This window comes from Mus caroli, chromosome X, assembly GCF_900094665.2.
Source record: "Mus caroli chromosome X, CAROLI_EIJ_v1.1, whole genome shotgun sequence".
NCBI lineage: Eukaryota > Metazoa > Chordata > Mammalia > Rodentia > Muridae > Mus > Mus caroli.
In genome coordinates this window covers 70,968,268-70,992,581 of record NC_034589.1, presented here as the reverse complement: position 1 = coordinate 70,992,581, position 24,314 = coordinate 70,968,268, and the positions used below count along the sequence as shown (strand labels likewise).

The 24,314-nt window shown below is 37.6% G+C and overlaps 4 protein-coding genes across 8 annotated transcripts in view; 2 read left to right on the top strand and 2 right to left on the bottom strand.

Annotated features, from left to right (window-relative positions):
- The window catches only part of Brcc3 (BRCA1/BRCA2-containing complex subunit 3), a 37,953-nt gene extending 37,616 nt beyond the window's left edge, over positions 1 to 337 (bottom strand). For all 5 annotated transcript variants that reach the window (XM_021153253.2, XM_021153251.2, XM_021153254.2 and 2 more), the window contains exon 1: positions 108 to 337. In XM_021153253.2, coding sequence (XP_021008912.1) covers positions 108 to 230 — 123 coding nt within the window. In that variant the 5' untranslated portion in view covers positions 231 to 337. The remainder of the gene's footprint in view (positions 1 to 107) is intronic.
- On the top strand, positions 326 to 11,910 carry Cmc4 (C-X9-C motif containing 4). The gene is made up of 4 exons (XM_021153496.2): positions 326 to 408; positions 733 to 931; positions 7,237 to 7,304; positions 11,538 to 11,910. Exons 3-4 carry the CDS (start codon positions 7,247 to 7,249, stop codon positions 11,684 to 11,686), a joined length of 207 nt encoding a protein of 68 aa, XP_021009155.1. The 5' UTR covers positions 326 to 408; positions 733 to 931; positions 7,237 to 7,246; the 3' UTR covers positions 11,687 to 11,910.
- Mtcp1 (mature T cell proliferation 1) lies at positions 362 to 6,582 on the top strand. Its single transcript, XM_021153495.2, has 5 exons — positions 362 to 931; positions 5,067 to 5,218; positions 5,331 to 5,501; positions 5,584 to 5,635; positions 5,722 to 6,582. The coding sequence occupies exons 2-4, from the start codon at positions 5,114 to 5,116 to the stop codon at positions 5,629 to 5,631; spliced, it is 324 nt and encodes a 107-aa protein (XP_021009154.1). The 5' UTR covers positions 362 to 931; positions 5,067 to 5,113; the 3' UTR covers positions 5,632 to 5,635; positions 5,722 to 6,582.
- An 8,325-nt stretch (positions 11,911 to 20,235) lies between the features above and the next one.
- The window catches only part of Fundc2 (FUN14 domain containing 2), a 15,673-nt gene continuing 11,594 nt past the window's right edge, over positions 20,236 to 24,314 (bottom strand). The window contains exon 5 of the mRNA XM_021153295.2: positions 20,236 to 22,401. Coding sequence (XP_021008954.2) covers positions 22,324 to 22,401 — 78 coding nt within the window. The 3' untranslated portion in view covers positions 20,236 to 22,323. The remainder of the gene's footprint in view (positions 22,402 to 24,314) is intronic.

Genomic DNA, 24,314 nt, shown 5'->3' with positions numbered 1-24,314 from the left:
AAACAAAACACCTCAAAGGATCCAAATCACATCCCTATGGCCTCCCAGCCGCCTCCGGGAACACAGGGTACTGATCAGCAAGATTTCAGCCAAGGTGGCCAACTTACCTCCCCTATACACAGACCCATCACTTCCTCCTTTTCTGTGCTCAGAGCATGGTTGAGACAAACTAGGAAAGCGTCAGACTCAAGATGAACCGCCTGCACAGCTTGCACCACCTGCACCGCCATCTTCTTTCCACTCACGTCCGCCCAGGGCACACAGCGGCTTGTCCAACCCGGTGCTCAGACGCAGCGACCACTTAGCTTGAGGCTCCGCCCAGCCCCGGACGAACAGCGCGGGTTCCACAGGGGCGGAGCCTGGGGCTCAGAGGCGGTACCCGCAGAGCAGCACCTGGGAGAAGAGCGGGTTGGTTTCGGCTAGCAAAGCATTGGGACGTTGGGTGGTGGCTGGTGAAGGAGGTCTACGCGGCAGGCTGGGCAGCTAGCTGGGCAGCAGGGAGGCGGTGTTCCCCCGCCGGGGCGGACGTAGGCTGTGAGTAGCTCAAGGCCGCCAGGGCAGACGCCTTCATAGTACTGGCGCCCATTTTGCCCGCCCGCTGATGAGAGCCCGGCGCGGCCTACATGCGTCACGGACAGCACTTTGAGGCGACATCGCTGCGAATAAAGGGCCTCTTTTGAAAGTCGGTCCTAAAACAGTTAAGGTTTTATTTTATTTTCTTTTATTTCCAAGTCACAGCCCTTGGACCACTTCCGGCTGCTAGCCTGCACCTTCTACCTTCAGTTCTAGTGACCTCGGCTCGGGATGCCCCTTGGTTCGTCCTAGGCTCACAACGCGAACCCTGCTTGAGTGTCCCGGGGTGGGGGACCTGGAAGTTTTAGCCTAGCTGTGCTGGAGACGGAATAATTAGTCCAAGAAACATTTTATTCATGTGAGTAGCCTTTGACAGAAACAGTGTTTTACTGTATCTGAAGAAGTAACTCCAGTTTGCTTGCTGCTACTTTTTACAAAAGCTTTTAGATATATATTTGTCTGATACAGGAAGAGAAGGATGGAGGGACTTTATTGCTCAAGTTTGAATGTATCACATCAAGGAACTAATTCTAGAAAATTACAGATTTCCTCTGATCATTTCCTTGGTGTCAGATATGGTTAACTTATATATAAAACTAATTTTATTTTAAAATATGCCAATGAACTGAGGGGAAAATATATAAATCTTCCTTAAAATTTACAAGTTTACCAATTACACAAGGGGTTTAGTACTGATTATAAATGAATGCAAAATATATACCACACAGCCTCCACATCTCCTATGCTTTTGTTTGAATTTGTTTTTTTAAAAATTCCTTTTGTAGTTCTGAAGCCAGACAGATATGGCAGTACTGGAAAGGGAACATATTGAAGGTGTTACTTGAAGAGGTGTTGATGCTTTGCTCTTTTCTCCCAAGTCAGTTCCAACCCAAGTCTGTACAAATACTGTCCCAAGTCCAGAGCACTGTGGTACAATATATATGCTAACAACCTCTGTTTTTGCCTAATGCTTAGTCCACATCTTTCCATGATTTAAGTTTTATAATGATAAAGATTGGAGAAATTGCAGGGTGTAATTGGACCTATCTATATCTTCTCTCTAAGTTTCAGTTTTATAGCATATGTTATTTTCAGTTACTGTTCATAGCTAACATGTCCTGCCTTGATGGGGCAGCATGGACTGCTCATCTTACTATATTTGCTTAAGGGATATTTTTAGTTTATCAATTTGTTTAGCCACCTTCAAGAAGAAAAATACTTTTGTTTGTTGATTTTAGTCAGTCTCATATTCTAGAGTGTTCATGCTACCTATCATAGCTCCAAACATTTGACTGGAGAGGGAAATAATGATTAATATTTATAGCAAGCTTATTATAGGCTAAAGACTCTACTAAGAATTTACATATATAGTGTCTATGAACTGCCTCAACTGGAATCAGGCTTTGCAGCCTCTAGCTGTGTGAACTAGCGGACTAGTTACCTAACTTCTGTGTGCCTTATATTCATCACCTTTAAGTGGGAATAATACTAATCTCCGACTCATAGCATCCCATGAAGACTGTGAAGATCAAATGGGTTAATATACCTAAACATATGTTAAAACATATGAGAAGTGTTTACTAAGTATCATTACAATCAATGTGTTCATAATTTTACACCTCAGAGAAAGTGAAGTAGAGAAAAATTAGGTTGTCTGATGTTCAGAAAGCTTCTCAGTGACACAAGCGGGATTCATTCATCAGGCAAGCTGATACCTGGGCCTCTATTCTTTGCCAACTGAAGTTATAATTGGATGGCATTATTAAATAACTTAATAACTAGGGCATTCAACTTATTGATGCTATTTAAAAAACTTAAACACCTCAAAATTAAAGCAAATCATATTCTTTTAAAGAAAATATATAAAATCATCCTTTCTGTAAGGAAAAATGATGGTTCTATTTAAATTACAACCAAAGAAAGCTCTTCTGTATTCCATCAATTATTTATAACCTAATTTACAAAGTATCTAGAAATAATTGGTCTAAGTCAACATGGCTTTTGGAATGAAGGCAACTTTTATGGAGGAAATCTCTTAGTGGTTGTGATAGCCGTAAAGTTATGCAAACATTTTGAGGGTATATTTGTATTTGAAACTGGTAGTATTTTAAGTTAAATTGCATAGGTTATATTCCATGTATTGTATTGTACCTTGTAACTAAATTTATCCTGAGATTAAGATATTCCTTAGTTGGTGGAATCCTGAAATTTGTGAACAAATACCATATGCCAAAAAATGTTCTCTAGTCAAATAAATTTGGGAAATGTTAAAACTATATAAAATCTCTGTAAAGTATAAGTTGGTTGGAGTTTTTACTATGCTAATGTGCTTTTATAATCTCCAATATTCCCAAACTTATTTGACCAAGGAAAATGTTGGGAAAGTGTTCTAAGAATCACATTTATAGAAATGATGTTTCATTCATCCAACATGTGATTTTTATAGACTTTGATCTGGATGCCTTTTGCTAAGCCTTTGCATTTCTCTACTGAGGGTGTTGATGGTTTCATAGTTATGTGGTGGCTTATTAGACCCTTGATCACTGGAATTGCCTCTGGGCCAATTTGCCCTCTTAGTGATAGGACACATAAATCCAGGTTAATGTGCTGAGTGTTGTTCCCAGGCTCATATTGTCAGTGCTCAACCTGTTATCCTTTGGAGGTTATAGCAGCACACTATAATGCCTTTCTTCTAAGAACATTTTGTAGTGCCTTATAATAATTTAGAATATTACATGCTATCTGCCTTCTCTTCCACTGGAATTATTTCCTTTCAATGTCAGTATGACCAATAAAGTTTTGTTTTGATTCAAAAGAAATGTAAATGTCAACATGTTGGTTGTTGCTAGGACCTATCTATATCTATGAAGTTGAAATGGTCTTGAAGCCTTTAACAGTTGGATTCTCCTTTCAAAATGTTCCCTGTGTGTGTGTGTGTGTGTGTTTGTGTGTGCACTCATTTTATTTTTTATATTAGAATTTGCTGGGGATGATCTTTCTAAAGCTCTAGAAGAAAGGTAGAACATTTGTATTTGCTGAATGAAAAAAATTCCAAATTTTATAGCTAGAGACTCATGGAACAGCAAAAGTATGCAGCTTGAGACAGCCCTGGTATTTGAAAGAAATTTGGGATTGAATACAGTGGTAATAATGATATTGCTAGAATTGGTTGCATAAACTGTAGCAAATGAATGAAAAAAATTCAAGATAACTCATAACTTTTGACTGTACAGAAGAGGTGATAATTGCCATATAGAAAGGAGGTTTGGTTATAGAAAAAGGTTTCTTTCGTAAATAAGTTGGAAATGAGAGTACATCCAGGTGAAAGGGGGAACATGTGAGAGGTTCAAAGTCATAATCACTCAGGGAATAAATGGATAACTATGATGCCTATTTATTAGCCACTATATTCTTTTCTTTCTCTTTCTTTCTTCTTTCTTTCTTTTTTTTTTTTTTTTTTTTGAGTCAAGGCCTCCTTATCTCCTTAACCTAGAGATTAGCCAAACTTTCTATGTATCCCAGACTTCGCTGAACCTTGCTCAGCCTCTGTCATGCTGGGGTTACAGGCATGCACCAACATACCCATTTTGAGACAACAATTTTTATTCCTACTTACCTTTTAGGGCACAGGCAGAAAAACAGTGTTAAGGAAAAACCAAATTCAGGATGGCATCCCTAAAAAAAAAAAGGACTAGGTTCTATTTTAATTCCTTTATTTCTGCCTTCTTCTCATTCCACATCATAATTGACATCTGGTTTGGTCTGAACACTATCATTTTGAAGGTTCTAACCATCTCCCAAACTATGCTTCATTTCCTTTTCCACTAAAAGTTACTTATTGGGAATGGGAGGGTCTCTATCATGGGCCAGATACCCACTGATGAATGTGTGCTTTGTAAAGGTAGAAATACAGTGAATCTGCATCATGATGCTATGACTGGTTTCTACAAGATTCTATTCATGAAAAATGCATGTGAAGTAATGAGATCCAAAGCTGGACAGAAGACTATTATGGAGAGTTTCCTTGCCACTCAAAACTCTGAGAATTGTAAACACAGAGAGATATTTTTGACCTTTTAATTTGTAAACTAAAATTGTGTCTTTAGATACACTTCTTTGCATTTTGTAATACTAACACACTACCTTTGAATACTGTTTTGTAAATACAAGAGAGAAGAGAGAGAGAGAGAGAGAGAGAGAATGAGAATGAACGAACCAGGCTCCTGCAGGTCTCATCTACCTACAGAACTTACTTAGAGAATTCTTGAGTGTTTTGCCATAGAAAGTTAACATTACCTAGGCTTTGCTTAAGTGTCACTTCAGTTTTATTTTCAAAAAGCTTAAGATGCCATTTGATATGTTTAGGTTGTACAAATAGATATGTATGAGGTTTGGTTCAGGTTGGTGGTTGCTAGTCCCAGGTCACCTTGCTCACTAGTGAGTTCATCCAAACCTCAAAAGTCACACCTGTGTCCTGTGCGCGGATGCTGCAGGCTTAGGTGGAGAAAAGCAGGGCTAGAATTGGAACTCAAAGCCCAGAATGGCAAGAGAGGATGTGGGGGCTCCACCCGATCATCTCTGGGTTCACCAAGAAGGAGTCTACCGCGACGAATATCAGCGCACATGGGTAGCTGTGGTGGAAGAGGTAACTGCTTTTATTTTAATTTGTTTTTAAAATTTTGCTTTCAAGTAACCTGGCTTCTATCTAGTCTGAATATTCTGATGTTTTTGGTTTTATTTTTGATCATTCCTATTAGGAGACAAGTTTCCTAAAGGCTCGAGTCCAGCAAGTTCAGGTTCCTTTAGGTGACGCAACTAAGCCAAGTCACCTTCTTACCTCCCAACTACCTCTCATGTGGCAACTCTACCCAGAGGAGCGCTACATGGATAACAACTCTCGCTTGTGGCAGATTCAGCATCATTTAATGGTACACATGTTACTCAATCATTTTCCCTGTACTGCGGTTCTTATAACAGAGTACTTTATATATAATTTCCTTTTTCTGACAGGTCAGGGGAGTACAGGAACTACTCCTTAAACTTTTGCCTGATGATTAACCTGGTATGTATTTCTATTTTCCCTCCTCCTTTCCCTTCTTTGTTTACACTCTATTCAGTTGTAGTGATTTGAATGATTTTTTTTTTCAGGTGCTGGATTTCTAGGAAGATACGCTCCTCTGTTCTATTCATTACATGGCAATCACTTCATTCACCACTGCCGAGCTCCCACCCTTAGGCCTGGGGGTTAGGGGGAGGATTAGTTTGAAAAACTGCTCAAGAACAGAGATATTTAGGAAGGGCCATGAAGAACATTGCCAGTGACACTACAGAGAAAGGGTTACACAGGGCAGAAATCAAGCCAACAAAAGCATTTAGTCAGGATATGTAACTTTAAATTGACTCCTTTGGGAATTGCTATAGAACCTTTAATGGACTTCATCGGCTGAACCTAGGATCTGGTGAATCCCACAAAAATCAGAGCTTGCTACAGAACAGATGCCCTCATCACCAAGGACTTGGTACTGATTTAGAGAGAAGAGAGCAGCTTTTGCAGCATCAACGTGTATTTGTCGCTTATTTCCCTTGCAGCAAATTCACCTGCTTTTTCTTATTCCATCCTGTAAATATATGAGATTTTGTTCTAGTGTTTCCCATCCCAGTACTGACCTAATTTGGATCTACTGAGAACTTAAGGAGTTCTGGGAAAAAAGGGTTATTTGTACTGATGAAATTAGCTGCAAAGGCTCCTTTGCCTTTCTTCTTTCTGAAACTGTGTCTTTGAATTGTTCTTACAAGTTTCTGATCAAAATTTTGTGAATCTAAATTATTTCTTTAATTACAACATTTTACATATTTGGCATCCATATGAGCTCAAAAGATAATGTTAACTTTAATTGGCACCTTTCTCAAGAGGTAATAGCAACTAACATTGCTAATTCCTGGGAAAGTGTTTATACTACTTGTGAAGAATTTCCTGGATTAAAATATGACAGTTTATGTACATTGAAATAGGCTTTTGCGTTTTAAAATAAGTCTTGGGCCCAGACCAATGATGTATGCCTATAATTCCAGCTATTTGGAAGACTAAAGCAGGAAGAACACTTGGCCCCAGGAGTTTGATGTCAGCCTAAGAAACATAATAAGACTCTGCCTTAAACAAAAAGCACTTGGGTATAATACCCACCATGTATTGAGTTCTTACTGCTTTCCAGTTACTGTTCTGTGCACTTTATATATTTTATTGTGTTTAGTCTTTCCATCAGTTCTTTGAGGTACGTATAATTCCCATTGGCATGAATAGTGAAAGAAAAAAATCATTCAAGGAGTTTAATCATTTACCACAGGGATTCTTTTGTGAATCATAGAGCCAGGCATTGCGCCAGACATTTAAAACTGTGGTGTCATTCCAACATTGGTTTACAATATTCAAGATGACTAGACTGAATTTTTTTCATGAAAATCTATATCTTCCATATTAATGAGGTAGTGATATAAAATATAGTTGATTCATCCTATCAGTGAAGAAAGAGTATTTTTAGTGCATTTATTTTTCAAGCTATTGTTAAGGTCATTCTACTTGCCTCAAGAAAATTCCATGTAGATAGGCTACAAAGTCTTTATGACTAAAACTAAAAAAGAAAAACTATAATTTTTTTGTTTTAGTTTTCTGGATATGCCACAAAAGGATCCATGCCAGAAACAAGCCTGTGAAATACAAAAATGTTTACAAGGTAGTATATGGATTTTTTTTTTAAAAAATATTTTTCAACTTTACCTGTCACCTAACTATAAGAAACTATCAGCAACTTTCATTAACTTTAAATGTAATACTTCTATAATTAATTCATAAATATTTTCTCCATTGTATCATGACATGTTTAGAATATTAAAAGTGATGTGATGTAGGGACTAGGAGGCTGTCTTAAGTGGTAGAGTGCACTTGCCTCATATGTGCAAAACCCCCAAGGTCCTCAGCATCATACACAAACTAATGTCATTTAAGCTATGGGTTCTTGAGTCCAATTGTACATTAGAATTACCTGGAGAACTTTCAAAACATGTTTAGCACACATGTAAAGCAGATTTCCTGAAGATAGAGTTTGAGCAGGAATCAGTTTACAAAGCTAGCCAGGTAATTTTAATGCACAACCATAGTTAAGAATTACTGAGCTAAGGAAAATACTTCAATAAAAAGTCTTGGTTTGGAGTTGAGGATATGGCTCAGGGATAGAGCACTTACTAAGAATATAGTAGGCCTTAGTTTCCATCCTGCACGCTGCATGTATACACAAACAGAAAGAGTGAAGCAGAAGCATGGAAATAAGTTCAAGGCCAGCCCAGGCTACAAAATGACAGCCTATCTCAAATACATACATACATACATACATATATACATAACACAAAAACAGGTTTTAATACTAGACCTCAGGGACTAGGATTTGGGCAGTGAAGGACTAATTCTCAGTTTGATCTCCAGCCACACCTACAACAAAAAGTTGAGGGCATTTGTATCAAAACTCAGGTGGCTGTAGCTGTGTGATTTACTTCTGGGCCCTTTGTTGTATTCCATTAATTATGCTCAATGCTGCTTTGACTATTTGAGGTTTTCTATATGAATTTTAAGCAGTATTGTCATTTTTATAAGCAGTATTGTCATTTTTATCAGTATTTTCCAGATCTATGAACATAGAATGTCTTCTTTCCATTTCCTAATGCCTTCAACTTCTTTTTCAGAGTTTTGTAATTTTCTTTGAAAAGTCTTTTTTTTCCGCCTTAGTTAGGAATATTCATAAGCACTTTATTTTTTGAGACTATTATTTTTCTCATTTGTTTATTAGAATATAAAAAGCTACTGATTTTTTGTCTTGTTTTGTTTTGTTTTTGGTTTTTTGAGACAGGGCTTCTCTGTATAGCCCTGGCTGTCCTGGAACTCACTCTGTAGACCAGGCTGGCCTCAAACTCAGAAATCCGCCTGCCTCTTGGGAGGCCAAGTGCTGGGATTAAAGGCGTGTGCCACCACGCCCGGCTACTACTGATTTTTATATGTTAATTGTGTATCCTGCTTCTATGCTGACTTTATCAGTTCTAATGCTTTCAGTGGTGCCTTAGGCTTTTCTAAGTATAGCATCTTTTATTATTATTATTATTATCATTATTATTATTGTTGTTATTAAGCACACTGTTGCTGTCTTCAGACACACCAGAAGAGGGCCACAGATCCCATTACAGATGGTTGTGAGCCACCATGTAGTTACTGAGGTTTGAACTCAGGACCTTTGGAAGAGCAATCAGTGCTCTTTCTCACTGAATCATCTTGGCACCCCCTAAGTATAGAATCTTATTCATAAACAGGAATAATTTTACTTCCTACTTTCCTATTTGTATTCATTTTATTTCTTTCTCTTGCTGATTTCTCTGCCTAACATTTCAAGTACTATATTAAATAAAGGTAGAAGTAATGGAAACCCTTTCTAGAGGAAAAGGTTGCTTTCAATTTCCCCCTATTGTGTATGTTATTAACTATATAGCTTTATTTTATATATAGCACTTATTCTGTGAAGACACAATCCTATTATACCTAGTTTCTTCAGGGTTATTTTACATGAAAATATATTGAATTTTACTAAAAGCATCTACTAAGATGTTAATGTAGTTGTTTTAACTTTCCTTGTTATATTTATTGATTTCTGCATGTTGAACCATATTCACACCCTTGAAACAAAACCATTTCTTCTCAGTATATTACTGAATTAAGTTTTAAAGTAGTTAACATAGGCTATCTGCATGTACGTTCGTTCAGGATAGTAGTTTTGTAAAATGAATTTGGAAGAATTCTTTCCCCTTATTTTATTTTTTGTATATGGATGTTTTACCTGCATATATACCTATGCATTACATGTGTGCTTGGTGTCCATAGAGTCCAGAAGAGGGTATTGGATCCCCTGGAATTGGAGCTACAGACAGTTGTGAGCCACCATGTGGGTGCTGGGAAACAAACCTGGGCCTTCTAGAATAGCAGCCAATGCTCTTAACTGCTGACCCATCTCTCTGGCTCTATCCTTTCCCTTTGTATTTTCTGATCTAGTCTGAGGGCCATTGGTGTTAGTTTTTTTGTTTTGGGGGATTTTTTGTTTTGTTTTTTAAACAATGGTTGTTGAACATCTGTCTAGTATGTGCAAAGTCCTTAATTCAATCCCTGCTACCATAATTTTGTCAGATTCTATGGTTTTCTTTGATGGAGGTCTTTTTTTTTTCTTTTTGAAATCATATTTTCAGTTTCATTGCTTGCTATTTATTTAGAGTTTTCATATTTTGGAGTTCATATATACAGAAATTTGTCCATTTTTCTTAGACTTTTCAATTTATTGAGATACCATTTTTCAAAATATTCACTAATTATTTTGTTGTTTCTGCTATAAATTGTTGTTGTTGTTGTTTCTGCTGTTGTACTGGAAATTGAACCTGGGACCTAGTGCAAACACTCTACTAAATAAGCTATACTCTCATGTCTCTTGTTGCTTTTTAAATTTTGAGGCAGAGTTTCACTAAATTATCCTGTGTAGACTTGAATTCACTCTGTAGCCTAGGCAGGCCATGAACTTGAGATCCTCCTACTTCAGCCCCATGAGTAGTTTAAGATACAGTTCTGTAGCACTGGACTTGGATTTGAATTTTATTAATTTGAGTCTTCTTTCTTTTGACTAGCTAGTTTGTCAATTTTGTTTATCTTTTCAAAAAGTCAACTGTTCTATTGACTTGTATTTTTTGTGTTCTCCATTAATTTTTTACTTGATTTTTATTTTCTTTCCATCTATTAGTTTTGAGTTTGACTTACTCTTGTTTTTTTCTAAAATCTTGAGATACATTCGTAGGTATTTATATGAGGTTTGATTTATTTTTAATATGGGCACTTATAAACCATGAGTTAAAATGCACTATAAATCAAATAGATTTAACAGACTTCTACAGAATATACTGCCTAGTAGCATATTCATCAGCCTGTGGAATTTTCTTCAACATAGATCAGGCTAGCTAGCTTAAGGTTATGTTGTTCCCCATTCTAAAAGCTTCTGGTATATGCAGCCAGCCGGAGCCAACACTAGCCCATGTTTATATGTAGCCAAGCAAGTATTCACATACCCAAGGCCTTCAGTCTGTGTAGTTTGGAGACTGACAAATGTCCTAGCCACATATTGTATCCCCAAGTGCCTCAGAAAATGAACATGGAAGCCAACTGATCACTGAATTCTGAGTTGGGTGTCGGGAGATACAATAACTAAGCATTCCATAGATGTTAGTCTTGGCATTCTCAGCCTAAAGTACACACAATGGTCACCTTACCTTTTGTTTTATAACCCTTTTAAAACCTAAAAAGAAGTATTGTTAGTTACCAATTTTATTTTAAAGGTGGGGGGGGGACATTAAATTTGATATCAAAATGCAGTTTGCTATGAAACTATGAATATTTCAGTTGTATGCATTTTTCTAATCCATCTTATTACAAAAAGGGACTTGTCACTAATCATATCAAAAACTATTGCCAAAGACACTTGATTAAAAGAGAAATTATAGCCAGGCAGTGGTGGCGCATGCTTTTAATCCCAGCACTTGTGAGACAGAGGCAGACAGATTTCTGAGTTTGAGGCCAGCCTGGTGTATAGAGTGAATTTTAGGATAGTCAGGGCTATACAGAGAAACCCTGCTCGAAAAATACCAAAAAAATTATATTTTAAAATAGCTTTCAACCACTCATAAATTTTGATTTTCTTCCTATTAAACTTTTAGATAATTATGAATGAGTTCTTCTTTTACCTCTTGTTGACAGATTTCTAAATCAGAAAGAATGCAATAAAGCTGGGTATATCTTTCTTCAAAGTGCTAAGTGAAAAAGGTTGGAAAATACTTAATTACCTTGTACCTTTTTAGTTCTCTGAGATCACTACTAAGAGTTGCCTGTTTTTCAGCCAACAACTATTTGGAATCGAAGTGTCAGGCTGTCATCCAAGAACTTCGTAAGTGTTGTGCTCGATATCCCAAAGGAAGATCTCTTGTCTGCTCAGGATTTGAGAAAGAAGAGGAAGAGAACTTGGCAATGAAGTCTGGATCCAAGTAAAGTTGTACTGAGATGTTAAATTCTGCTTCATGTTTCCCTCAAGCATGTTTTATTTACTATCCCTCCTTCAATCTAGATAGCAGCAAACAGCAAATTAAAAAGTCAATTGTAAGAGTTAGCAAATATATTATCTATGCAAAATAGACCAAAATATCACCCTATATAGAGAATAAATATGTTTAATGTAAAAGGGAGCTGCTAAAATAAACCTGTATTACATTAAATTTTTGGTTTGTTACTAAATGAATTTTAAGAGACTATTAGATACAGATGTTAATGAATTTGCCTTTAACCACTGAATTCAGAACATTATCTGTATGTTGACCTTCCTCACCAAATCTTGAACCTCTGTTGAATAGGAATGAGATACACAGAGCATAGTGCAGAAAACAGAGATTATTATAGAATAATACTCTGAAGAATAAGTGGGCAATTGCCAGAGTGACCATTATGCCGACATATCTATTGATATTGATTGCATACTATTTTCTTTTTCTTTCAACATGTTTTAACCTTTATTTTTATTTTATATCAATAGGTGTTCTGCCTACATGTGTGGTTGTATACCATGTGTGTTGGAGTCCCTGGAAGTGGAGTTGCAGACAGTTGTGAGCCACCATGTGGGTGCTGAGAATTGAACTGAGGTCCTCTGGAAGAGTAACCAGTGCTTTTAACCCCTGAGACATCTCTCCAGCCCTGGTTGTTTACTATTTTCTAAACTTTCCAGAACAGGCAGCTTTCCCAGGGGTGTTTTCCTATCCCGGTAATTGATAGGCCCATTTGGATTAACTCAAAAGAGACAGGGAACAAAGTTATGGCTTTGTTCTTTACCAGAAAGCCCCTAGCTTGATAGTAAATCTTATGATCTTCCTAATAGTTCAGAATGTCATCTATCCAAGGGCAAAGGTACTCAGATCCTGTTCTTTGGATTGGTAAACAAAGTCCGTCATTTCATGGTTTTATAAACTGCTGATTATGACAGGAGCCATCCTCAATAATCTTCAGGCCTGCTAATACATAACTAGCTATTTAACAAGACTAGTAGTGCCAGTGATAAAACCTAAGTCACTTGAAGCTCTCTAGCATTAGAATCATAATACCCTTCATAGATTACATGCTACATTATTTCAAAGTTTCCTTTGACCTAACTCAATACCAATAATTCCATTTTCTTCCAGATACCAGTAGAAACATGTTTTTCCTTCTGCATCTTCACTACAGTGCCTAGCCACAGATACTCAGTAATAGGAAAGGCATATAGTAAAAGTTTTTTCCAATGCAAGGGTATCTTGGCAGCGAGGAGCCAAGAAATAACACAAAATCACACCTTGCAACAAACCACACAAGAGATTTATTGGCAAGAGACACAGAATGGCGGTTGTGTCTGACTGGGAACAGAGGGGCAGGGTTTTATGGGGTCTTTGGAGAATATGCAGTGAGCCAGTGGAAAAATACAATGCTGTTAAAAGCATTGCTTGGCTGTTAATGCTAAGTCATGGGGGCAGGGATTCCCAAGTCTCATGTTCAGGGACAGGCCAAAGGCAAACTTAACTTTCATTGGCTTGTTACTGTAAGTGTTACAGCTCTGAGAGAATGGTGACCCCAATGTAAGTATTACAACTCTGAAGGGAAATGTATCCATTCCACAAAGTCAAACCATATAACAAATCTCACATGCGATATATAGGGAAAGACACAAGGGTGATGGCCTCTGCCTTGGAGAAAAGCAGCAAAGAACTGAATGGAAAGTAGGGTTTCTATAGGTTTTTTGGGGGAGGGGCAGAATTTTACAGGGTGGAGATTTCCAGAGTTGGAATTGGTGGGATTTCAAATGAGCTTGGAGCAAGACCAGGTATTGGTGGGATTTCAAGCTCATGTTCAGCCATCCCTAATTTATCATGAAGGAATAGAACAAGCACTTTTCACTGGAAGTCACTATGAGGCCTAATGAAAGAAATTGTGAGAACTGCACTGAGGCCAAAAGTTTCTATTCAAGGCCTGTTCTTCTGGGCTGTCTCCAAATAAAGGGAGAGCAGCCCCACAAAAACAGAGTTTGGGGTTTTGTATGATGGTTTTAGTTGGGTGGGAGAGCATCGAACCAGCTGTAAGCAAAAAAAAATTATGGGGGTACTTCTGGTCATAATGATAGCAGGATGCTGGCAAGGGGGACATTTAGAAAAACAGGATGTTCTGGTCAAGCTGCTCTGCTGAGATAAGGGTCAGATGATCTCTGAAACATGTAGAACATTCAGTTTCCATTTCCCTGAAGGAGCTAGGTCCCACCCAGGTCATCCATCCTTGTTATCTTCAGTGAATCCATCTTGGACTGGCCTTCTACTCAGTGTTTTTCGACAAAACTTTTCATGGGGAGATGCTACACACATATCTACTCACCCCAGATAGGGAGCCATGACAGACCAGAGTATGGATACCACTAAAGTCCCAACTTGGTGAGCCAATGAGTTTTATTGGGGTTACTTACAGGAGCAGAAATGACTCACAGACTGCTGCATCACCAAAGCCCACCCTAGCACAGGTAACAGATCACAAAAGCTGGGAATTTGGAGCATACTGAATAGTCTGCAGACAGTTCAACAAGTTGGAGAGTATCTCAAGTGACTTATTTGGTCTAAACCTCTTCCAGGTAGCCCAGCTGGTTTCTTCTTTGCAGTTGTATTGCTTATTTGAAGGGGGTGTGCGGGGAGAAGCCTACTGAATCTGGTTGATTTCAGGGATTTCCTGAAGCTATTTTGAGTTGTTTACTTTTCTGCTTAAGGAGCTTCCTTGCAAGATGGAGCATTTCTAATAAGCTTATTTTCTCTGCTGGTGAAATAAGCCAATTTGAGCCAAAGTATATAAAGCCAGGTTTATTGGGAAGTCACTCTCAGGTGGGTTCACTGATCCCAAAGAAACGCCAAGGAAGTCACTATGGGGAGGGAGACAAAGGGGAGAGGAAAGAGAAAGGGTGTGTATAAGCAGTGAGAAAGAAAATGCAGAAAGAGGGAGAGGCCAGACTATGTGGATTATAGAGCTTCTGTGGGAGGGGAAGTCCAGCCCTTCAGCTGTAAAGTTCAGGGCAGAGGGTAGGATATGCCACTCATGTCCTGCAACAGGCAGGAGCTGAGCAATGCTGGGAGAACCTGGAGGCCAGGTCTGCTTTGGTATGTAAAATATGCACCTCAGATGTTTGTCTGAATCCCAACAATTTCAATCTCAGAGGAAACTGCTGTACAATGGTCAGGCAGGCATCAATAGAAATAAGAATTTTAGGGGCTGGAGAGATGGCTCAGTGGTTAAAAGCACTGGCTGCTCTTCCAGAGGTTCTGAGTTCAATTCCCAGCAACCACATGGTGGCTCACAACCATCTGCAGTGGGATCAGATGCCCTCTTCTGGTGTGTCTGAAGAGAGCGACAGTATACCCACATACATAAAATAAATAAATCTTTAAAAAAAAAAGAATTTTAGTTGGTTTATTTATTCTTTATTTCCTTATAACCAAAATCTATAGTAGATCCAGATGCTATCAAAGCAAACTACTAAAGGAAACCTGTTAATAGCAAACAGCTATTTTATGTCCATTTACTTTCCTCAAATAGTTACTAGCACTACTATTGTCCTTCACCAATCCTCCTCCCCCAAAGTAAAATGCCTTTTGGGACTAGGGATGTAGTTCAGTTGGTAGAGTACTTGGTTAATGTGAACAAGGCCATAGGTTTGATACCCAGCACTGCATAAACCAGGCACTCAGGTGAAGTCAGGAGAATCAGGAGTTCAAGGTTATCCTCAGCTACTCTAGAGTAGTCTAGACTATGTTGTGACACTGTCTCAAAAAAAAAAAAAAAGGATAAAAATATGTTTGTAAGAACGTGAGATGCCAGGCAGTGGTGGCACACGCCTTTTATTTCAGCACTTGGGAGGCAGAGGCAGGCGGATTTCTGAGTTCAAGGCCAGTTTACAAAGTGAATTCCGGGACAGCCAGGGATATACAGAGAAACCCTGTCTCGAAAAACCAAAAAAAAAAAAAGAACCTGAGAAAATGTTGGCAGTTCCTTAATGTCCAAATACCATTTTTTGGTACCAAATATTTTCTTTTTTTCTTTTAACTTTTAGTGTGATTTGAGTATAGGCATGTGCATATACCATTGACATAGTCTAGGGGTCTTAATTTGCCAGTTAAAGGATTAAATGGCAAGAAAAAGCTTGAGGGCAACAGGTAGCACCAGGGAAATCACAGGTAGAATCAACAGCTGAAGAAAGGCATTTATTGTGGGTAAGGAGATATACCCATTCAGGAGACACACAGAAAAAGACCCTCTGCAAAGCAGAGTGAAGCCTCGGGAAGACAAAAATCCAGTTTCTTCTTGAAGGCTGGGGATTTTTAAATCTCTGAAGTTTTCCTCCCCTAATTTAGGGTTGGTCAGTTTGAAGAAATAAAGGATGGCTATTGATTGCCCCACAACTGTTGTATATAACATATTCTTACCATGCCTCAAAAGACAAAAAGCTTGTTTTGAGCTACCAGGCTTTTGTCTTAAGTCAGGAGTGTGAGGAGAAAATAAACTATCTTGAAAATGTTCCACCTTATTACTTAGCCATGGTCCCTCTTCCTATCTGCCTACATACCGGGGAGATTAAATCCTAGTATCTCATCATGGTGCACATGATGGAACTTTCTGGAGTCAGTTCTCCTCCCATAATGATATATCCTGGTGAATTCTGCCACCACTACCCCTCCACACACCCTCCTCAATCCAAGTCTTTTCTTCAAAAGCATTTCTAAGAATCACTGTAACAATGATATAAAAGATTTCTTCTGTTGTTAAATACTTGAAGAATGCTAACCTAGACACATATAAATGGGTTACATTCTTGCCAGAGTTTAGTTTTTTATATTTTCTTTCACACAGATTGGCTGGGAATATGCTGGCTAAGAGACAGTTGGTCCACAAAGGAGGGTAGCAGTTTTAAATTTCTATGAAATAATTTGAGGGAACTCTCATTAATAGTAAAACCATTTTAATAAAGCATATTACAATTATATTTATATCATCTATGAATCTAAATTACAGTTAAAATAACATTTGATAGTGATTGCTTAAGACTTAATATATGACTCACTAATATCTGACATCACTGAAATAGATGTTCTTTTTTTCTGTTTTATGCAGTTTACTTAATCAAGTTTTAAAACATTGTAAGGGTTTGTCTCTTTAAGAATACTACCTTAATTTGAAATTTAAGAGCTTCCAAGTAGTTGTTCCTTTCTTTAAACTATTCTGTCTTAGTTTGCTAACAGACCTATTGAAAGACATTGACATAAATAACTCTTATTCTCTTTAGCTATTATGGCATACATAAAAATTGAATAGCCACCGAAGTACTTTTTATATAACGCTGACCAAGACTAACACTGAAACTCAGTCTCTGGGGAAGAACTCTTGTGACAACTATGATCTCATCCCTCATTTTGGAAACACGAAAACTTCCAAGCAGCTATTAGTGATGCTGTTAGTCAGTTAGTGATTGACAGACCCTAGCTACTGTTAGAAGCTGACTTCCCCATTTCTACCTTCAACATTGAGTTTAATATGGGTTAAATAATAACAGGCCCTCCATTCTCCCAAGTCAGTTCCAGACTTGTTTCCAAAGTCTTGGTACTTGCACTTGTATTTCTTGAGTTTTTTGTTTTGTTTTGCTTTTAAGCCAACAGACTACAAAGACCTCCTGAGAACCAGGTCAACTTGACTTGAAAAATGAGGCTTTCTGAAACTGGCTGACTACACTGGCATTTAAAACTTGTAATAATATGTTTATGCTAAATACCAATGGCAAAAGTTCTGCTTCTGTTAAGCTTTGCTTGCTTACAAAAGGCATGAAGAACCTATATAAGAATTCCTCTGCTACAGGGTAAATGCCACCCCATTGTCCTACTAAAAATAAAAATTCTGCCCTGAATTATCTCAGTTTTAGCTCCTGGTTTTTTGACACAGTAACACTGGGAAGTACTCTTCAATAATAGTGGGTAAATCAATTGTAGGGTGACATTTGGGCAGCAGGGTTTCAGCATATACTGATGGCAAAAATCCCCACTTTTCCATTTTGTCATAGTATGCCTTTCTTCTTGACAATGTAACAGTAAATTGTGATATTACACTCGTGTTCAGTATCCAGAAATCATTTCAAGTTAATTTTAAAATACAATTTAAAAAGTACTCACTTGTTAACAGAATTGTAATTTTCTCAGCACCTACTTCCAACTCTTCAGTGGTTCTGTCTTCACTGATCATCAAGAAAATCTGAGGTATGTGAAACCTCAGCATGCCACAATGCCATCTTGGACCAGTGTAGTAAAAACCATTAGGACAAGAGCCACACATCAACATTTAAAATTCTACAGGTGATTCCCTTGTGTAAGCAAGGATCAGAACTTATGCTCTTAGTAATCATATAATTTCTTAACATTTTATTATTGGAAAAAGGAGATAGTTTTGATACATCAAAAATGTGAAAAGCGGTACTGAGAAGAGAAAGGAGTAGGAGGAAGAAATGACAAAGGAAAAGAAGGCAGGCAGGCTGGCTTTTCTTCAAATTCTCCAGCTCCAAAGAAGAATAAAAGCAGGACAGGGTCTAAGCAACACTGCATAGATTCTGGGAAATCAGGTTTTCGAAAAGAAACTAAAAGTTTTCTCCAAGAGTTCACAGTAATCTGATTAACTGACCAAAGAGCATATTTTAAATAAAGGCTCTATTTCACAAAGTCAAGTTCTCATGACAAAAAGAAAGAAAACTACTAATTTAGGAAGCAGGTTCATTTCCCTGCTTCCTAAAACTTCCCTCTCAGATGAAACACTGTACGAAAAAAAATTTCAAATTCATTTGTATATCAATGTTTCAGGAAGAGATTTGTGATATTTTCCCAAACTAAAAAGTACAGGTTTAAAATAAGAGCTTAACCCTTAGTTGTGTTCATTTTTTCTGACAAATATGAAAAAAAGAATGAGGAGGATATTCTTAATAATTAACTACAGGCTTCTACCTTCAAAAAACCACAACACACACCTTAAAACTAGAGTAACTAGAATTACATAGCTCTTTCTTTGCTGAATCCATTTGAATTATGTCTAGTCTGTCATAATCTATGTGACATTAACTTCCCAGATCCAGCAGCAAGGGCTCTGGCCCAAATGATGGGCCATACGGGGGAGTCAAAAAACCTCAAAACTGCTTACCAATGTCTACAGTGTTGAGAGGTCATGCCAAACAAGGGGTCATTTGAAGGAGTCTTGTTAGCTTGTTATAAGAATGATCATAAACAATGGGTGGGCCTACATTCCCTGGGTTTCTGGTCAAAAAATAGTATTACAGAGCCTTGCGTAGAGTAGAAATGTTGTAATCTATCCATTGAGCCCACACAGGCATGCCAGAAAAGAAACTGCCTCTGATTTAAGGATTGCAACTCTGTAGCAGCATCCTCATCTTACCCTATCTCTTATGGGAGGTGCATTTGGTCAAAAGGTTGTCCAGAGTGGTAAGGATGAAGGGCAGAGCCATAGTGCCCTTGAGGGGTACCAGAAGTGAACCAGGAGCTATAGTGTAGTGATGGAAGCAATGTTACTGCATTTCCCCAGCAAGGGGAAGTAAAGATACCAACACATTTTTAAACACCAAGCTTCTCAGTATCTTACATCAAGGAAATTCAACTCTATCACCTCTGGTAAAGGGGCTATCATTTTATTGGATTCTGAGTATTTGAAAAAAAAAATGTGCCCTGCCTAACGGGTCTTGCTAATTGTCTTATTTTGGGTTTCTATTTCTGTGAAGAGACACTATGACCACAGCAACTCATACAAACAAAAATATTTCATTGGGGTTGGCTTACAGTTCAGAGGTTTAGTCCATTATCATTATGGTGGGAAGCATCTATCATCTAGGCAGGCAGACATAGTGTTAGAGAAAGGCGCTGAGCTTTACATCTGGATCAGTAGGCAACAGGAAGAGAATGAACCACTAGGCCTTGGTTGATCTGAAACCTCAATCCCACTCCCAGTGACACACTTCCTCCAATAAGGTACACCTACTTTCAACAAGGACACACCTCCTATTAGTGCCACTCCCTATGAGACTATGGGGGTCATTTTCATTGAAAACATTAACACTAATCAAAACCAAATGTATTCAATAGTGTAACTGCCTCACCCTGGTAACATTTAGGTTGTGTATGGAAAGACAGCTACCTGCTTTTTTCAGAAAATGTAATCTCCCATTTAAACTCAAGCCTGCTTGGCTATTCTGTCCTCACAACATTGGTGATTGAACCCAGGGCCTCACAAACACTAGGTAAATGCTTTATCACTGAGCTACATCCCCAGTAATCTCCCATTTAAGATGAAGCAAAGATGCTGACTCAATGAACCCTCAATAGAGGTTCCCCAAACTGCTTGAGGCTACTTCACTAACCACTGACCTAAACTGGAACTTGAAGTGTGCTAATTGTGACTAATAACCCTCTGCACCACCTCTACACAAACACAAGTGGAGTCTGACCAACTTCAGGATAGAATTATAGATTTTATTTCAGACCAGGGTAGAATCTGAGTCTAGACCATTACCTATTATAACCTTTTGAAGGAACTCCAGTCCACTAGTCTATTAGTTGTAACCCCTATTAATCAGAAAGAAAGCAGATGGATCAGAAGTCAGCTACCAAGCCACTAGAGAGATACTAGATGACCATTCCTCATCACATACCCAAAGGGGCATTGCAGTAGCTTTTGCTCTCACCATGCCAATGATACTGTTAAGACACAGGGAGAACAACATGGCTACATCAAGAATCACCATAAATGGCACAACCCCAAGAAGAATACAAAGAACTATAAAACAGATGATGGCACACAGTTGTCAATAAATATATTGTACACACAAAGAGGATTTTAAATACTGCATGGTTTTGATATTAAAGAACCATTATTAATTTTTCTGTAATAAAAAGGTATTATGATTTTTTTAAAAGTTTTATATTTTGGGATGTGAGCCTAGCCTTTAACGGCTGAGCCATCTCTCCAGCCCTTTTTTAAAGCTTTAAAACAAAAAAAATATTTAGATTTTTAGTATTGAATACATATTGTAAACAATAAAATGGCAGGTATATTATAATAATTGATAAAAAATACAATTACATGATTGCTATAGGCAAGCAATGGATACTTGGGGAAATGACTGTACTCTCTTTATGTTTCCACAGTAAATAGTGAAAAATCATCTTCAAATTTTTGAGAAAAATATATACCAAGGCAGGTTATACTACCATGTAAGGAAAGATGATTAATATGTATTACAAGTAGAATAACTTATATTGGCTCAAATAAAATCAAAACGTAGTGAGGAAATGCAAATAGGTGAATCCTAATTAGTTTTACACATCCACTGGTAGTTTCAATTTTCAAAAGTATGTCAATGTTAAGGTATGTCAAAAAAGTAATTATGTTTAATGTATGACCTTAAAATACACTATTGCACAAAGGATCATCTACATATCTAAGAATTCATTTGAGGTAAACCTAACCTTTAACGGGAAGCTTTCTTTATACAATTAATATATTCAAAAATATTTGAAATCTATTAAGTAGTAAGCCCTGTGGGTATAATGAAGATGATAGAAGACTTGACATGGAAGATGATTTTGTAGTTGGAGTTGAGCTCATGGTAATAGCTATTATGGAATAATGTAAAGTATACATAGATTTTTATATTAATAATTCTGATGGAGATTGCATTTGATGAAAATAATTTACTACACATATGCTTTTCTTCTGAATGCCTGGAACATCTCTTTAAAATTCTTGCTTAAAGGACTGGAGAGATGCTCAGCAGTTAAGAGCACTGGTTGCTCTTCAAGAGGTCCTAAGTCCAATTCCCAGCAACCACATGGTGGCTTACAACCATCTGTAATGGGATCTGGCACAGAGGTGAACATGCAGATAGAGCACTTCTATGTAAAAGAAATAAATTTAAAATTCTTGCTTAAATGTTGTATTTCATGAAGTTCTTACAGCTGGTTTCCATAAAGACCCACCTACCATATATAATACTTATATTACTTCATGCATTGTTTGCAGAAGTTAATTTAATATTTAATATTTTTAGTGTTGGTACTTACACTGCCATTTTGGCAAGATAATTATAGCAAGTATAAATACCCCTCTTTCTATAGCCTAAAACCAATTTAAAAAGAAAGCATACACCAAGATACCAAAAATTTTCATGCTTAAAGGCAAATGTATTTGGTTCCTTTTCATGTAATATGTACTAAGGTAACTACATGCTGCTTTTCCAAATTGAGTTTGGAAAAGGATCTTACATAGGGGAAAAGGAACATTCTTGTTAAGCTACACACCAAGTAAGGAGGGTACTGGAAGAGTTAACAGCTACTGTCTCTTCCAACGTGTTAAGATTGAGAAGGCCTGAGAAGACCTTGCACCAAGAGAAGCCTATTAAAGCCATTCAGATTTGCTGCAACAGGGAGGAAGGCACAGGAGAAGATGAGGAAGAGGAGTGCCGATTGTCCTATGTTGGAGTGTAGAAGCTGCTGGCAAGAAACAAACAACTATAAAAACAGAACAATGAAGTGAAGTTCTTAGGATGCCATGCCAAGCAGAAAGCCTCCAAAAAATCCTCCAGTCACTAGAACATTCTTCTTTATAAATGATACAACCTGAAAAACAGAAGATTTGATACTAAGTTACTTTACTACAAAACTTCCTATTCATCTAAGGTTTAGTACAAACATGGATAGGCATTCTGTATGGCTATCTTATCATTTTATTATTCTCCTGACTACTTCAGGAGAAATATGAAATAATATATATCCAACATTCTGACCTAATCATTTCTTTTTGTTTTGGCATTATGTGGTGTGTGTGTGTAGTGTGTTTATTTGTTGTACATACATATATATGAATATGTGCACATACGTATGAAGGGCCAAGATTGATAGGTGTCTTCCTAATTCACTTACATTATATACTGAGGCAGGATCTCTTGCTGGACCTAGAGATTACGATGCGGGCTAGCCAGCTTGCTCTGGTGATTCTTGCCATAGCCCTGGGACTGAAAGCAGACCACCTCACCCACCTGGCATATACATGAGTGCTAGGAATCCAAAACTGTGGTCTTCAGACTTGTATGGCAATCAGTTTACCCACTAAGCCATATCCCCAGACCAGGCCAAATCAGTTCTTGAAGTTAAGCACTTTCCAACTATGTAAACCATTTGCACTGTTACATTCCCATCACTCTCACTCAGTCCATCCTCCTTGCACCATTATGCAAAGTACACAGTGTCTCTTCACTACCTCTGTATCTAGATATCCTAGTTAGTTTAAACTGTCAACTTGACACAACCAACTACTATCTGAGAAGAGAATCTCTATTTCAGTGTTTTTCAACCTGTGGTTCTTGGGTTGCCTAAGAGCATTTGAAAACATAGATAATTTGCATTATAATTCATAACAATAGCAAAATTACAGTTATGAAGTAGCAATGAAAATAATTTTATGTATGATGGGGAGTCATGACAATATGAGGAATTATATTAAAGGGTTACAGCATTAAGAAGGATGAAAACCACTGACCTAGATCATATAGACCTGGGCATGTTGTAAGGGACTGTCCTGATTGTTAGCTACTATAGGATGGCCTACAATACTGTGGGCAGCACCATTTTCTAGACATGAACTGTACAAAAAAGCTAGGTGAGCATAAGCCTGTCTGCCAACCAGCAAAGAACATTCTCTGTAATTCTTGCCGCATGGTCTTTGGCGATGAATTGATTACTTGGTCAGAGGTAATGTTGTGTGGGACAGAAAGCAGACAGCAAAGATCCATTTGTTTCTCTCTGCTCTCAATTTAGGATTAATTTGATTAGCTGCCCAAGTTCCTGCCTTGACTTCCCCTCAATGATGGCCTGAAACTTAGAATTGTAAGCTGGATCAATCCTTTCCTCCCTTAAGTTGCTTTTGGTCAGAATACTTTATTCCAGAAACAAAATGAATCTAGGACATTATGTATCCTTGTTTCACTTCCACTGCAGCCCTTAATATTTCCTCAAACAGAGGTCTACTAAAGAAATTTTTTTTTAAAAAATTACTTATATTTTCATATGTTTATCCAGGGAATATGTATATATGAATACACATTCATGTGTGTGAAGGACATATATCATTTATGGCTATTTTCACTCTATATGAGGAAGTCAGGTTGTTGTGATAGAGACCATAACTCAAAAACTGAAAATATTTACCATCTGGTTATCTTCAGAAAAATGCTACCAATCCATAATCTAAGCATTTCTACTAATCATGTGCAGACCAAACCGTTTGGCTATTTCAAAGATGAGCAGGCACAGAGATAAAATGTAATTCAAAATGTTCACATTGGCAGTACACCCCACCAACTGTGGTACCCCCACTCTTATAAGAACTAGTTAAGTACAACTACTATCTTCATTTCCTTTGTATTTTCATTTACTGACTGTACTGGCTATTTTTGTGTCAACTTGACACAGCTGGAGTTATCACAGAGAAAGGAGCTTCAGTTGAGGAAATGCCTCCATGAGATCCAACTGTA

What these genes read in the sequence shown, in the direction of transcription:
- Mtcp1 (XM_021153495.2), top strand. Translation starts at nt 5,114, where the DNA reads ATGGCAAGAGAGGATGTGGGGGCTCCACCCGATCATCTCTGGGTTCAC. An exon ending in GGGTAGCTGTGGTGGAAGAG is followed by an intron (nt 5,219 to 5,330) that starts GTAACTGCTTTT and finishes CATTCCTATTAG; the next exon opens with GAGACAAGTTTCCTAAAGGC. An exon ending in AGATTCAGCATCATTTAATG is followed by an intron (nt 5,502 to 5,583) that starts GTACACATGTTA and finishes TTTTTCTGACAG; the next exon opens with GTCAGGGGAGTACAGGAACT.
- Cmc4 (XM_021153496.2), top strand. Translation starts at nt 7,247, where the DNA reads ATGCCACAAAAGGATCCATGCCAGAAACAAGCCTGTGAAATACAAAAA. An exon ending in AATACAAAAATGTTTACAAG is followed by an intron (nt 7,305 to 11,537) that starts GTAGTATATGGA and finishes CCTGTTTTTCAG; the next exon opens with CCAACAACTATTTGGAATCG.